The sequence below is a fragment of the Manis pentadactyla genome, chromosome 4 (assembly GCF_030020395.1).
Source record: "Manis pentadactyla isolate mManPen7 chromosome 4, mManPen7.hap1, whole genome shotgun sequence".
NCBI classification, from domain to species: Eukaryota; Metazoa; Chordata; class Mammalia; order Pholidota; family Manidae; genus Manis; species Manis pentadactyla.
Window position 1 is genome coordinate 168,837,198 of NC_080022.1, and position 14,879 is coordinate 168,852,076.

General features: G+C 48.3%; 1 protein-coding gene across 6 annotated transcripts; it reads left to right on the forward strand.

Moving 5' to 3' along the window:
- Nucleotides 1–510: 510 nt before the first annotated feature.
- LOC130683575 (uncharacterized) lies at nucleotides 511–12,208 on the forward strand. Of its 6 annotated transcripts, none has more exons than XM_057501457.1 (4): nucleotides 511–1,256; nucleotides 2,087–6,680; nucleotides 10,814–11,013; nucleotides 12,088–12,208. In XM_057501457.1, exons 2-4 carry the CDS (start codon nucleotides 6,043–6,045, stop codon nucleotides 12,198–12,200), a joined length of 951 nt encoding a protein of 316 aa, XP_057357440.1. In that variant the 5' UTR covers nucleotides 511–1,256; nucleotides 2,087–6,042; the 3' UTR covers nucleotides 12,201–12,208. The 6 variants fall into 6 exon arrangements, 5 of the variants coding, with proteins under 5 accessions (XP_057357440.1, XP_057357442.1, XP_057357444.1 ...); XM_057501459.1 differs by having other exon boundaries at nucleotides 2,116–6,680; XM_057501461.1 differs by having other exon boundaries at nucleotides 2,121–6,680.
- Nucleotides 12,209–14,879: the final 2,671 nt, after the last annotated feature.

Consider the following 14,879-nt stretch of genomic DNA (forward strand, 5'->3'; position numbering starts at 1 on the left):
TGCGCCTGCGTAACGCCAAGACTGCCGGGATTTGTAGTCCACTGGCCAAACAGGCGGACTGCGTATATTTTGCCCCTTTCCGCTTGGCAGAAGCTGTGACTGGGGCCCGAGAGGAGCTGAGAACGGGGTAGGGTGGGGTGCGCTGAAGAGTCACGGTGGCGTGTTTGGAAAGCCTGTATGGCAGAGGCATGTGAATTCCTGGGAAGGAATTGGCAAACTGGGCAGTTCCCTGGGAGATCAAAGTTAATGGGCCCTTTCTGCAAACCTTGCAAACGTGAGAGCTTCACGTGATTGCAGGACTGACCTCGCCTTGAGGTTACTGGTGACAAAAGGAGAGATGACCAGTAGGGAAGGGAGCTTAATCCCCCAGTCAGGAGCTTAAGCTGAATTTATGCTTCACGGCTAAGTCCTGAAACCAAAGGAAAAATTACCCCTTTTCCCTTATACTTCCCTTCGGGAGAACACCCCTAGAGAAAGGAGTTGCCATGGGGCGGGGGGGGGGGGGGCGGTGAGGATGTCCCTAGGGACTCCCTATTTGCTTGTATGACACCACCCCACTCACTCGAGGTGACTTTGAGATGAGTCATTTCCCTTTGTCTGGGAAATAAAAAAAACAGGGGAGGGGAACTTTATGATGAAAGTGCTTTGAAGCCCTAAAGTAATGGGGCTAGAGGTGAGGCAGGGATCTGGGGGCAGAGTGATACCATCTCCCACACACACACCACCCCCAGTATTTGAGGGTAGCTGCGAATTCTACAAAAGGTAACTTAGAAGGGAACACAAAGATCATCTTAGTCCTCTCTCCTTCACAGATGACGAAAATGAGATTTAGAAGAAGTTACTGGCCCAAAGTTAGATATGTATTCCTAGTGTCATCAGGGAAATGGGCAGATACACAAGTGAAACACTGAACAGGGTTTGGAAACATACGGCATCTCCTTTCAGAGCAGCAATTGCCCTCTTGGTGAAAATGGGTCTCAGGTAGAGGTCTGTCCCATTTGAGGATTGCATTGTGGGGAGAGATGGAAGTCAGGTGAGCCTGAGCCACCTGCTGCCTCCAGCCTGTTCCTCCTCAGTCCCAGTGCCTCTAGGGCGGGGGGGGGGGGGGGGGTTCTGTACAGAAAGCCCTTCTCTACTTGTTCCCAGGCAGCAACCAGGGCAGCACTGATGGATGCCTAGAAACGTGACAGCCACCAAAGAGGTAGAGAAAAGGAAGATTGTGGGCAAAAGGACAGAGTAAGCTGGGCAGTAAGGAAGTGAGTAGCTGAAAAGACCATAATGTTGACTGAAGTGGGGGTGGCTGGGCAGCTATCTTGACCACTGACCCTCTGACTCCCAGGAGAGGATGGGCTCCCTGGAATGCCCTGGACTTTAGCTTTATTCCCCCATCCCCGTCCCCAAGAAGAGAAGGAGAGGGAGGGCAGTGGGCTCTTCCTGGCCTCTTCTAGCTTGTTGGCCCAGAGCTGGGAAGCTGCAGCAGAGCGTGGGAGGTACTGGGAGGGGCCAGGACAAACAAGGAAAGAGGCTTTTCAGGAAAACTGGGTTCTGAACTCAGCCTCCACCCCCTCTCCCTCCTCTCTCCGTGCTCTGGAGGGAAAGCTGGGAGGTGAGCTGCCATGTCCAATGCTGCATGCTCTCTGTGCCCGTCCTGACTTTTCATCAGAGCCAGGTCGAGAGCCCATGCATCTGCCAGAGCTCTTCTCACACTAGGGGAGCTTGGCATGACCTGCAGCCCCCCACTGGCCCCAGCACCACCACTGGCACACTCCCTTTAGTGGTCCTGGACCCTCCCTAACGCCCACAGCTCTGTCTGTTGCTGTGGTGATCCTGCCCACCCCAGTCTACTTGCTGGTCTTTTCCCCTACAGGGGAAGGGCCCGTGGTCAAGACTCCATCCCCGAGTTTGCAGCCAGTGAGAGGGAGGAGGAAGAAGAGGCAGGGAGTGCTGAAATTCAGTCAGCCTAGCTCTTGGCACAAAGCTGGGTTGTTTTGCAGTCTGTCTGAAGTATGAACGCAGAGACTGGGAGGGAGGAGGAAAAGGAGGGGAGGTTACCTCTGTTCCCTCTTTCCTCTGCACTTCTTAATAGGGCCCCTTCTTTTCTCTTAACAACTGGAGAGAAGATACACATCTTCCTTCTACAACTGGAGAGAAGGATACAGAAGAATAAAGAGGCAGAACTCTCTTGACTCCAGAAACTTCTAGTCTCTCCACCCTGTTCCTGTCTCTGCCAATAGCTGCTGGGAGAAGTACAGAAACTATGGGACCCAGAGCCATCAAAGGGAGGGAGAAAAGGTTGAGTTTTCTAGCTTTTTGGACCTGGAGTAAAATCTAACTTTGGCCCCTCTTTGACTTCAACCTTGAACTTAAGACAGTAGGTGCCTCTCAACACAGCCTCCCACCCTCCTGCCAGCTGGACATTCCAGTTCACTTCTACACACAAATACACACACATAACCATCCCTCCCACAGCCAAATTCATCCCAAGAAAGAACTGGACTCTTCATGAGCAGTGCTCAGATTGGAACCATGTGGAATAGATGCACATAGAAGACCTGGCACAGCAAAGCATAGCTCTGGCTCCATGTTTTACACACTTCTATTCAGATTCCTCAGTGTCTGGGATTCTCACCATTTAGGCGTAGGGTTGAATCCTGTGTGTGTGTGTGTGTGTGTGTGTGTGTGTGTGTGTGTGTGTGTGTGTGTGTGTGTGTTTTCAAATATGTCTAATACTCCTGGATTTCTGTGCACTGGGGAGAACAGAGATAAAACAGAGGGAGGAAGGGATTGAGAACTCTAGTTCTGGTCAGAGTGTGCATGTGATTATATGAGAGGCTTCATGTGTGAGTACATGTAGGTGTGGGTGTTTGATCCAAGATCTATATTCCTGGCCAGTAGGTTGTTTGGGGTAACAAGGTAACACCCTAGGCAAATCCTGGGCAGCCCAAATCTTGGGCCTACTGCTTGACTGACTGACTGAAGGTGAGTCCTTGCTGGAAACTGGGATAGACTTTAGTAGATACCTTCCCTTCCCTCTCCTTTCTCACAAAGCGAGCCACTGCCCAGGGGAAAACCTGCCTTCCCAAGTAATGTAAACCTGGATAGAAACCTGTGGGATGCCCCCAAATCAAGGATCCAGCCATGTGCCTGGGAGAGACTCATTCTCTACCCTTCTACATCTTCTTCCTAGTCTCTAAAAGGCCCAACTATCTTTCCTAATCCACTCACAGCTTTGACGTCTTGGGGAAAACTTCATGAACATGAGGGTCAGAGTCTATGCTAAATTTTGTCTTTGGGGGAGATAGAGAAAGAGAAGGTAAGGCATGATTCAGTGCTGGGCTTCGTGAATATGTTTTGCCTCAGAGTCTATGTTTACCTTACTATTCCCTTTTCCAAGAAAAGGAAATAGTAAATATGTATTAAGTTCCTACTGTATGTTGGGCATTGTGCCAAGTGCTTTACACACACTATCTCATTTAATATCCACAGCAACCCTATGCTGTAGATCTCATTTTAGAGACAGAATCTGAGACTTAGAGATGTTTATTAATTTACCCAACATACTAAAGAGACTAGGCGATTTTGTCTTATACTGAAAATATATTTGTCTTTTATTTATCTTTGTATTGGAAGTGAAGCATTTAAGATTGAGAAGATGTCACATCAAAAGGTGGAGTTGATAGAAGTTTGGGGAAGGGCTAAAGCTCCCCCTGCTACCTCTCAGAACTACTACTATCAACGTCACAATGAAAATGGAAATGTTGAAATTCAACCCCAGGCCTGAGTATAAAACTCTTTCCACTAGAAAGACTGCCCTTCCTGGAGAGAATGATTATTCTGGTGGAATGTCTGAGGTGTGAGCTCACCTTGGTGTTTCCTGAGCTGGTGCTTGGAAGTGAGGTGTGTCACCAAGAGAAGCCTGAAGCACGCTGCTCCGGTCCCCACAAATACCTCAGCTTCCCAGAAGCCCTCTTTTAACTCCAACCCCACTTCCTCCTCCCTTAAACTCTTCCCTCTCTCCCTCCCACATTCTCCTGTGTGGTTGGTTGTAAAGGTCAAAGGGGGCCAGAACAGGGGGCAACAAACATAAATTTCCACATGGATTGCACAGAGGTGAGAAACTGAAGCAGGCATCTGATCTCTGTTCTCCCCTAGCCCCCTAACTTTGGGATGTGCAACCGGTAGGTCAGGGCCCTTTAAAACACTGTGCTGCTTCCTTTCAGGGGATGTATTAACGGATTGGTTCAATGAAAGTGTGGAAAGCCACAAAAGAGGTAAGTTTAAAAAGCCCTAAGGAAACAACATCCTGCTTCCCTATTTACCTCTTTGAGCAATGTGCACCTCTAAAAATAGCCCTTTGAAAGCCACCCACCACCCTGGGCCAATGCTTCATTGGCAGGTGTTTTAGGGAACCTGAAGGAGGGTCCCCCTTTCAGAGCCTAGGATCCCATGCACAACACAAGATCTGGGAGATGACATGAATTGTCCTTGGCAGTGGAAAACTAAGCCCCAGATTGCCCTCTTTCTGGCAGGGGTTCTTCCTCCTGGGTTGGGGTGTGGTGGCATCCAGCACATGCTACGCCAAGGCCATCCTGTCCACTTTTTGCTATGCTGCTGCTGGAACCCACTGGTGTCATCTTCCAGGTTCTTAAACCTGCCTGTTGGCTGTCTGTGAGCCTTTGTAGCACTGAGATGCAGGGGAATGTGTGTGGGGAGTGGTGGAAGGGTGCCTGTGTGCCTGCCTACCTCCACCCCTTAGCCCAATTTCTATCTCAAACCCTCTCCTTATACAGTGTCTCCCCATTCCTTGGGCCTCAGTGGATCTCTCTGCAGCTGCCCGCAGAGGCCAGAGGCTCATGACAATCCTCGTGAGCAGGATGGACCTCAGAGGAGCCACAGCATGTGCAGGCATCAGGGGCCTTGTGTAGCTTCTGGGAGGCTTACATAAACACTGGCTGGGATGGGGAGGGAAATGGGCTGTCCAGGAAAAAAGCAACCCCTGCCCTGCCAGCTCAGCCTTCATGAGAAGAAGAAACAAGGCTCATTTTCCCTTCTCCCGTCCCTCTTTCCTGGTCTGCAGCTGTTAGTTGGGCTGGAAAGACTGCAGTATCTTGGGGGAGGGGGCAGTGGAAGGAGAGAGGATGCGACTTCACAAATTTGGGATCCCTCCCCTTCTTCTAAATTGGTGGTGGGGGAAAAGCAATTTGCCAAAGAGATTTTCAATGCGGCAGGAAGGAGCTTTGGCTCATCAGAATGCACAGTTTGCACCCTGAAAAAAAAATCTGTGCTGGTTGCAAAAATGCAGACGTGTGTAGGGGCCCAGCTGAGATTAAAAAAAAAAAAGCTAGCTCTGCAATGCAGGATCTGCGAAGTTTTGGTGCGATGAGGAAATGTGGGTCGTGCTCGTTTCATTTGCTTGTTCCTGCTAACCTACTGTCCGCCTGACTCCAGCACAGTCTCACATCCCAGCAAGAGGAACAGGCTGCTCAGAAATGGGGTCACAGGCAGGGGCCTGGAGCGAGGGCTGGAAGTGGGGGTCTGGGGTTAGAGTGATGAGAGTAGGATTCTATGGGGCTGGGAGGGGACACTTCCATGAGGTATGGAGGCTGAGCTTGTCTCTCACAAGCGTGTTTGCTCTCCAGCTGGCCCAGGGTTAGTGTGTAGTTCTTCTAGATCCCCCCTCCCTCCCCTCAGCTCCTCCCTATTCCCAATTGGCAGACTTTCCCTTCCCATCCCTAACCCCACAGATCACTGCTGCTGAAAGAGCCCTTGCTTTGTGTCACTGACCTCTCCTTGTTTTAATGCTAGAAAGGGCACTTGCTAAATCTCTGTGGGGTATCCTTCCTAGAAAGAGGGGACCAGGTAGCCCGATATGGAGAGCCGAGGCTGCAGGGAAACCAAGTCTTGGCTCCGAGCTGACATCAGCACGTAACTCCAGGGCTGGGGCTGGCCATTTTGCGTTCTTGGCTTGGGGAGGCCCTTTTTTCATTTAGGGCCTAGGGCTCTGGGTTTTGTAAACGCCAAGGGGCTGCCTGGGAGGAGAATATGCCTGGGGAAATCACGTTTCTTTCCTGGGTGTTTGCTCCCCTGGTGGTGGCTCAGAGAGACAAAAGGAGACTGAAACAGTATAAAGAGCCAGGAGACAAGAAGGGAGCCCACTGCCCTTTCACTCCTTCCCCATCTTTTCTCCTGTTCCTCTGGCCAGCAGAGGACAGGGCTGAGTGTGTTTGTGCCGGCTCAAGGCTCACGCGGGCTGCTGGGGTCACATGGCCTGGGCATGTGCAGGCTGCTCCATTTCTACCACAACAACTCGCTCATAAACAGGCCGGCTGCTGCGGCAGTGGCGGCAGAGACATGTGCAAGCGAGGGGGTGGGGCACGTGGCCCTGCTCGAGCCAAGGGAAGGCGCTCGCTCAGCACTGCCTCTCCCCTCCCCACACTGGCGCTGCTCCGCCACAGGAAATTCCTAGTGCTCCTTTGCTGCTGCAAAACATGTTTTTGGGAAGTGACTTTCAATAAGGATGGAGTCAATGGACTATTTTTAAAAGAGACAGGATGGATAATCAGACGGAGACCGACTTCTGCTCCCGCTTGCCCTATCTTTCTTAGATCCCTGGACCTGTTGGGATGGAGGACTGAGCAGGAGTCACGTGTTCCCAAATCTCACCAACCTAGGTCCCCATGGTGAGCATTAGGGTGAGGGGCTGTGGTTCCCTAACACAGTGGTTCTCGGGTTCCCTAACAGTGGTTCTGGGGATCCACTGGTGGTCCCAGGATTTGTCAAGGGATTTGGGGTCAGCATCACCTGGGAAACTATTAAGAGATGCAAATTCCCAGGCTGATTGAATCAGAAACTGGTAGTAGAGTCCAGCAGTCTTGAGTTTTAAGCAGCCCTCCAGGTGATACATGCAGAATTCTGAGAACCACTGCTCAAAGCTCTTCGTTCCCTGGCAATCAGTCCTGTAGGAGAATCTAGCCCAGAATCTGGGGAATGTCCACCTTCCCTCTTTGTGCTTCTTCATCTCAAAGTTTATCCCACAAAGCAAAGCCAGATTCAGTTTGACTCAGTGTAAAAAGCATTTACTGAGTGCCTACTGTGTGCAAGGATTCTGGATATGAGAGTAAATGAGTAGTGGGAGAATGAGTAGCTGAGATCTGAAAGGGGGAAAGAAGGAAATGAGGGAAGGATGAGTAGGCTAGGATTGCAATTACTTATCCTGTCTCCATCTTACCTACTTTTCTTCCTGTCCTGAGGCTCCTATTAGAGGAGTTTAAATTGTTTTGAGGCTAGAGGTGGAAATTGGTCCCTTGTCTATTTTTTTGGCTATGGGGACCCCAAGCTAGTGACAACCATAGGTCCTTGAGTCCCCATGCATAACTAAGAACCTATGAACACAATGCACACATACAAAAACACACAGTCCTTGGGATCTTGGAGGCAGGGGTAGGGACAGCCAAGAAAAGGAATGAGGTCCCAGAGGGTTGAAAGTACCCAGGGGGCAATATGAGTTTAACAGATAACAAGCAGGAAAAGTCTTTCAATGGGGGAGGGGGGAGGCAACCCCGGCCTACTCCAGCTTCCTGAGACCCAGAAACTGACCACAGGAAGCAGAGGGACGCTAAGGCAAAACACAAAGGCTCCTGAGACTGAAACCCAAACCTGGAAATTAAGTGACTGGAGAATGGGGTATGGACACCAATCAGAAGGGTTCCCTTACATGGGCAATTGAGCAAGGTGGGGGTCTAGGGGAAAAACCAAGTCCTGGAGCCATGCTCAGCCCCTCTTTTGGCCTTCCCTCCTCCATCACATGCAGCTCCTAAGGAGCAGAGGTACCCCTAAGGAAGCAGAGGTCTCAGGTGTGACCAGTTGACTCCCAGCCTCTCCCTGCTTAACTTTTTCAGGAATACTTGCTTCTGAGTCTCAGAGACCTGTTTCTCTCACTTCTCTGCCTGGTTTCCTCTTTGTGCCTAAAAGGCTCAAGGTTCAAGGAGCAGACAGCCCTGCAGGCTCAGCTTCAGTGACCTACATTGGCTCTCCCCTAGGCCTCGAGTGTGGGGGCTGAAGTTTCAAGATAGGAACTTGGGAATCTGGCACAGGTCTACAGACGGTGACGTCAGGGAGACAAGCTGCAAAAGTTGCACTGAGGGACCGGACTGTGAGGCCGGGGACATCACAGGACTGAGTTCTCACTTTGTCGTTTGTGCACAATATCAGGAGACTCTCCAATCCCCAAATGCAAAAACATTCTGAGCAGTGACCCTTTGGATATGAGCCAGAGGTCTCTTGACAGATCTGTTCTCTATTCATTAGATTCAGGAGTGGTTTCTGTCTGCTCCTCATTCTTGCTGAACCCACCCCTGCAAGTTAGTCTGCTGCAGCTAGCTGGAAAGATTTCCTTGGCAGTGATGTGGACGAGTGAGTTCAGATTTCAGCTGATTTATTTCAGGGACATGCTAAGGCTGAGTGAAGGTGGTCAGATACGCAGAAATCCACTCCCAGGCTTCACTATGTAGAGACTTAAGTACTTCCTTAGACCCAAGAGTTCTGAGAAGGCTCCAGAAGGCAGGTGAATTACCTCTAATAAACCTCTTACCTCAGGTCCCTGGCAGCTGAACCTCTCCTCCCAGCTACAGCTTTCTGAAACAGAGAAGGCAGTTTCTGAAATAGGTGCTTTCCCTCTCTCACAGTGTTTGGGATGCCCACCAGCTCCAGGGTGTGTATATTTTGCCCTGGCAAAGAAATCCTATTGTGGGGGAAGGAAATTAGGTGGTGGCAACAGAGAATGACAAATGAGCCTTTTGCTTAGCAGAAAGAGGAGAAAGAGAGAGAGAGAGAGAGAGAGAGAGAGAGAGAGACCCAACATGCATGAGCCTCCAGAGCACACAGGCTGTTTAGGACTTTGTGGCTGTCCTGTCCAAAGGGCTTCCCCTCCACCAAGCACCACCCCAAAGCCCAGGAAGTCCGCAGCTTGGCACCTAGCCAGGGTGAGAGCATTCCTCAGGACTCTGACAGGCCAAAGGGTGGGGGAGGGTGGTGGTGTTCCTACCACCAGGATGGGGGAGGAGAAGGAAATGCACAGAGGAGGAAATGACCACAGAGAACGGGGTGAGGGTTAAGAGGTGGGGAGCTAGTTTCCACTGCCACAAGTCCCTTTTAGAGAGAACAGTTGAGGCTAAATGCCTTCCAAACAACCACGCAAAGGGTCTACAGCTTCAGAGCAGATGACCCCTAGGTCACCTCCCTGCTCACAGTCATCAATGACATCCCACAGTTTTCTAGAGGTTCTCTCTCTCTCTCCTTCCCTTACTCTGGGGCTGTGGTTGAGCTCGGGAGACCTCGAGCGGCCAAAATCTGGAACTGCAGTGGGCTGGAGGAGCCTTGAGGGTCTCCGTCTGTCTGTCCACCACAGCCTCTCTCCCTTTTCTTCCACTAAGGCCAGGAATCTGGCAATAGCACGTGGAAATGGGAGTGCAGGCAAATGCCGAGTTACAGAAGAGCAAGTGTCCCTAATCCTTAATGCTCTAGCTTGATAGCTTTGGGGCTGTTTTCCTTCAAAGTAGTTGTCAGGGTCTCCTCCCTTTCATGGATTGCTCCATAACATGCTCCAGGGTAGTATGCTTCTTGGATACAATGAGGTCCCCCTCCTTGGGCTCCAGGACTTGTAGCTCTTGGACTGGCTACTATTCATGACCTCTATGACTTTCACGGGGCAAATGGCCCCATGATCATTCTGATTTTAAATTTATCCTTCCCTACCCTTCCTTCTCTGAGCACTGCCTGATGTACAACTCCTTCTTCCAGTCAGCCTCCAACAACATACCTTCCCTCACTCTAATTCCCTACCCAATCTCCCAACCATATTTCATGTGGGAACAAGAAGGAAAATGGCCAAAACCTAGCTCAGAATTTTCCCCCAAACAAACCAGTTCTCTCTGCTTGGCTTCACTTGCCCTGTTTTCTAGATTTTCCTGGTTAGTCCCCTTGTTCTGGACATCAAGCCTTCCCAGTGGACTTATTTTTGCTGTCCTGTCCAATTCCTCTTCCTCCAACATGATCTTATGCTTTCCTGTCCAGGGAAAATTTTCCCAATGGTGAGAGAAGGAAGACTCTCTTCTCTGTTCTGGAAATGTTTTATGTCATCTTAAGGAATATGAGCCCAAAGAAGGAGAACTACTTCCAGTGTCGTTGGGGAAGGAAAGGTGGTGAAGGAGACAAGAAGCAGAACCTTCACCCTAGGAGGGGCCATGTTCCCATTATCCAACCCATAATTACAGAACTCTTGGTTCTTGTTTGGTATCTGAGTATCTCAGACAGCTCTGCCAACATCACTAAAAAACTAGGGGAAATGGAGCAGAGGTAACTTCGTAGCTAGGGATTAAAGCTTTACCCGACTCCACTCCCAAAGTAGTTTTCTTTGATGATATCCTTTTCGAATTTTCATCTTTTGTGTGATCCTTAATGTTATTAACCATTGAGCTATGTGGATATGAAATCATTTTAAGCTGAAGCAGTCACATTCCCCTATCGTACTACAGTCCTCAGCTTTCCTCTCCTCCCCAGGCTGCTGCCCCATGCTCACCCTGAAGGGGGCACTTTTGTTCAGTCGTTAGTTGGTGCCAGCGAAAAGGGAGCCCCAGGAAGGAAACATAACAATTGGTCACGTGTTGGGGGTGGTGTGGGGGTTCTCGCAAGGGTTGCTGGGACAGGGAAGGGAGGGCCACGTGGAGTGGGCGGGGCCCACTGAAAGTTTTGGCGGGGCTGGAAAAGGGAGAAAATTGCCCAACTTGGAGTTGTGATTTTGTTTTTTTTTAAAAAGGCAGCAAGGAGAGTGCGTCCTGCGCTTGGAGAGGTCCCCGGCAGCGGGGAGAAGGGGAGCAGCACATGAGCATCCTGCTCGCGGAGGCCTGGAACGCTGGTTGGGGTTTCTGCCAGAAAAGAGTTGTGAGCCGGCGGTGCTGCGGAGCCAGAACCGTGGCTCCATACCGGCTTCCATCCCCCAGCTTCCCGAAGGGAAAGGTGATCTCTCTACCCATGGTCTCCTGTGGGTCTCATTTCGGTGCCATGTAGGGCTGGGCTAATGCCAGCCACGCAACCCGTCTTTAGTTTTCCAAGAGCCTCAGGAAGCCGCATAGATGAATCCTCACTCCCTGGAAGAAGCCAAAACAAGTCTCATTTTACTACCTAGCTCTGCCCTACTGTTAGGAAAACACAGCTTCATACAGTCTTTAAACTGGAAGGACTATTTAAAGATGATTATTTCAATTTTCTTTCTGGGGTGGGGAAACCAAGACCCATTCAGGTAATAAAAAGGGCTTGTTACCTGCTCCTTCCAAGCCATAGGCATTCCCTTCAAAGAATGTAGGTCACGGAAATGGAATTAGCTTTCTAAAAGCCTCAGAGGAATGGTGAAAGTGTTGGCTTTAACTCCGTCCATACCCTTAGGCAGAGGGCAAAAGGGAATGGTCATTACTCCATTATGGATAAAATAGAGAATTGTTTAGGGACTTCATTTATGGGTCCTAAGGTTTTCCTAGGCTCCCTTACAGCTAGCAGCCCCACTTTCTCCTCTTGGCCTTGACTCTCATATTGTCTTTATACGTCTTCGTTCAGGGATTACCACAATTTAAAACTGAAGGGTTTAGAACCAAGAATTCTCTTTCCTTCGTAGAAGAGCTTCTCTTCCCAGGGTTCAGTTTTCTGGTGGTTTATCTACCTCATCCTGTGAATTAAAATCAAGAAGATCACACCTCCAATCCAAAAATTCCAGCTTTTTGGCTTTAGAGGAGAAAAGCATGTTTACTTAGTTTGGAGCAGTGAAATCCTAGACTTTGGATTTCAGAGTTACAGAGATTCCAGAAAAAAAAAAATGGGGGACTGGTACAGGATCACCAGCTTTCTGTTAGGCAGGGACATTAAAAAACTACCACTACTAAATATGGTTTACTATCACCATCATTTTCACAAAGAAAAGTGCATTTTAACACATAAAATTGGAAGCATGTAATCTCAGAATAAATATTAGTTCTAAGCCACCCTGCACTGACATACATGAGTACTATATAGTGCCATTTTTTTTCCATTTTGTTGTAGATTGGCTCCAGTTTGGTCTATTGGACTCTAGACCAGTGGTAGGCAAACTACAGCCTGAGCGCAAAACCCAACCCAATGCCTGTTTTTGTATGTGCCACAAGCTAGAATTTTAAAATAGTTGGTATTTCACGACACATGAAAGCTATTAATTCAAATTTGTATCCCTAAATAAAATTTTATAAAATGGTGGAACAGTGATTGCTGCTTGCAGTCTCATACTAGATCCTTTGCTTTTCACTGTCTCCCACCTGTCATTCTAGTATGGTCATACCACTAGTTTTATCACTTACCAGGAGCCACACTTATTTGTTTACATACTGTCTTTTGGGCTACAATGGCAGGGTTGAATAGTGCAAGAGTCCCCATTGCTGTCAAAGCCTAAAATAGTTACTATCTAGCCCTTAAGAATAGGTCTGCCAATCCATAACATAGACTCCAAAGCAGTGGTGTGGTGGAGAAAATGGAAGTTCCTATGGCCAGGATTCTCACCTGACCCTGGTCAGCTTGCTCACTACACACAGGTGGGCAATATGTTATCATTGACTCTATATAAAGAGCTCCACCCAGTGCTCTGGGCTGCAGGCAAGTAGGCGCTGGAGTGGTGCAGGTCTGAGAACAGAGAGTGAGATGGCTGTGGGGGCAGAGAGGCCCAGAGGCAGAGACCAACTTGCTGCATGCAGACTTGCTCTGAGGTGGATGGGATTCTAGTACTTGACCCGCCGCCATCGCTGGGAGAATAAAGTCAATTATAAACCCTTTTACCCCAAGAACGTTCCATTGTCATTTTTCAGTCTCACCGAATCAAGAGTGAACTTGCCCAGGGCTGAAACCTTTAGGCAAGACAGGTGTTCAAACTTGAGATGCATCATAATCACCTGGAGGACTTGTTAAAACAGACTGCTGATTCCTACCCCAATTTTCTTTTATTAGGTCTACAGTGGGGCCTTATAATTTGCATTTCTAACAAGTTCCCAGGTGATGCTGATGATGCTGGTCCAGGACCTTACTTGGTCTGGTGAGGAAAACATACGCAATTTGTTTATGATATTGCCATCTGTCTAGCCTTAGAAATCTTGATCTTTTCTCTCCCCCACTCCCTCCCCACTTTCTGTTGATCAACAAATTCTGTAAATTGATAATAATGTGGTAACTACGCTCTCAAGCAGTCCCAGGTGTCACACACTATGAAAAACACTTTACATGGACTAATTTAATCTTCACAATAAACCTGTTGTTTGGGTCATTTTGCAGCTGAGGAAACCAGGGTAGAGAGGTTAAGTAATGTATAGTTAGTAAGCGGTAGGACTGTGATTGCTGCCTTTGCTCATAACCAGTGAGTCTCCTGCCATTTCTCCAAATTTCCACACCATTAGTACCTTAGATTAACCACTCATCTCACACCTGGACTAAGTGTTCAAGCTTGCCTCTTGGCTTCATAAAAGATACAAATATTGAAGTTAGCTTTCAAAAACACAAATCTTATCATTCCAGGCTTAGCTGTAAATCTTTCAGTTTCACCTTGGCTGACAAATTATCCATCCCTTAACTGGACCTTCAGACCTTCATAATGTGGTCTCAACCCACGTTACTGGCTTTGTCCCCTATACGCCCCCTATCTAAGCTAAACTCCAGCTAACTTCTCCCATTTACCCCAAAACCTTCTTTTTTATCCCATGCCTTTGCAATATTTTCATCCTTTTGAAATGTCCTCTTATGGCCTCAACCTTTAGGCCCACCTCAGTTGCCACTTCCTCAATACCTTCCAGATAGTATGTTCTATCTTCTCTGTGGTCCTAGACAATTTTATTCTTTCCTAGGTTTCACTATTTCTTATGCTATATTGTTTCATGACTGTTACACTCAACCAAGTTAAGGGCAAGGGTAGTTGCTTTCTCTGAACATATTTAAACAGTTCACTTACTCATTCAATGACTAATTATTAAGTGCCTACTTTGTAACAGGTATGGTTCTAGGTGCTGCGGATACAGCAGTGAACAAAACATGAAGCTTAAATTCTAGTAGGAGGACATTAAGCAAGGTAAAATATGTTAGTACTATGAAGACTAATAAAACAGAAAGGGGAAGAGGGAGTTTGGAAGGGGTAGTGAGTTTACACAGGGTGGCCAGAGGTCTGATGAAAATATATTTAGTAAAGAGCTGAAGGAAGTGACAGAGGAAAGCATGTCGATATCTGAAGAGTGATCCTGGGGGAGAGAACAGCAAGTGAAAGGACCAGAGCAGACACATGCCACATGTGGGTGTGTTTGCAGGAAAGTAAAGGGACAGGTGTGGCAGGAGGAGTGAATAAGGCAGAGAGTGGCAGGAGTTGAAGTCAGAGAACAGTACTAGAGGGCCAGATCTTATTGGCCATGACGACAATTCTGTTTATATTCTAAGTACGATGGAAAGCCATGAGAGGGTTTTGAGCAGAGAAAGAACATGATTTCTCTTGCTTTTTATCAGGATCACGATGGCTGCTGTGTTGTGAGGGACTTGAGTAGTGAGTGGAAGGCAAAGGTTGAAACTGGGGGACTAATTACAAGGGTACAGTAATAAAAAAAAGTGAGATATGATTATGGCTTTGACCAAGGTGGAAGTTGTGGAGGTGTAGCGAAGGTGGGTGATTCTGGATATATATTTTGAAGGGCAATGGGATTGAATACTGATTGGATATGGGAGAGAGAATGAGAGGAAAATTGTAGAAGCTGCAGGATTTGGATGGTGGAAATCTAGGAATGTGATTTCTAAATGTTAAGTTTGAAATGCCTATTCGACATGCAAGTGGAAGGTCT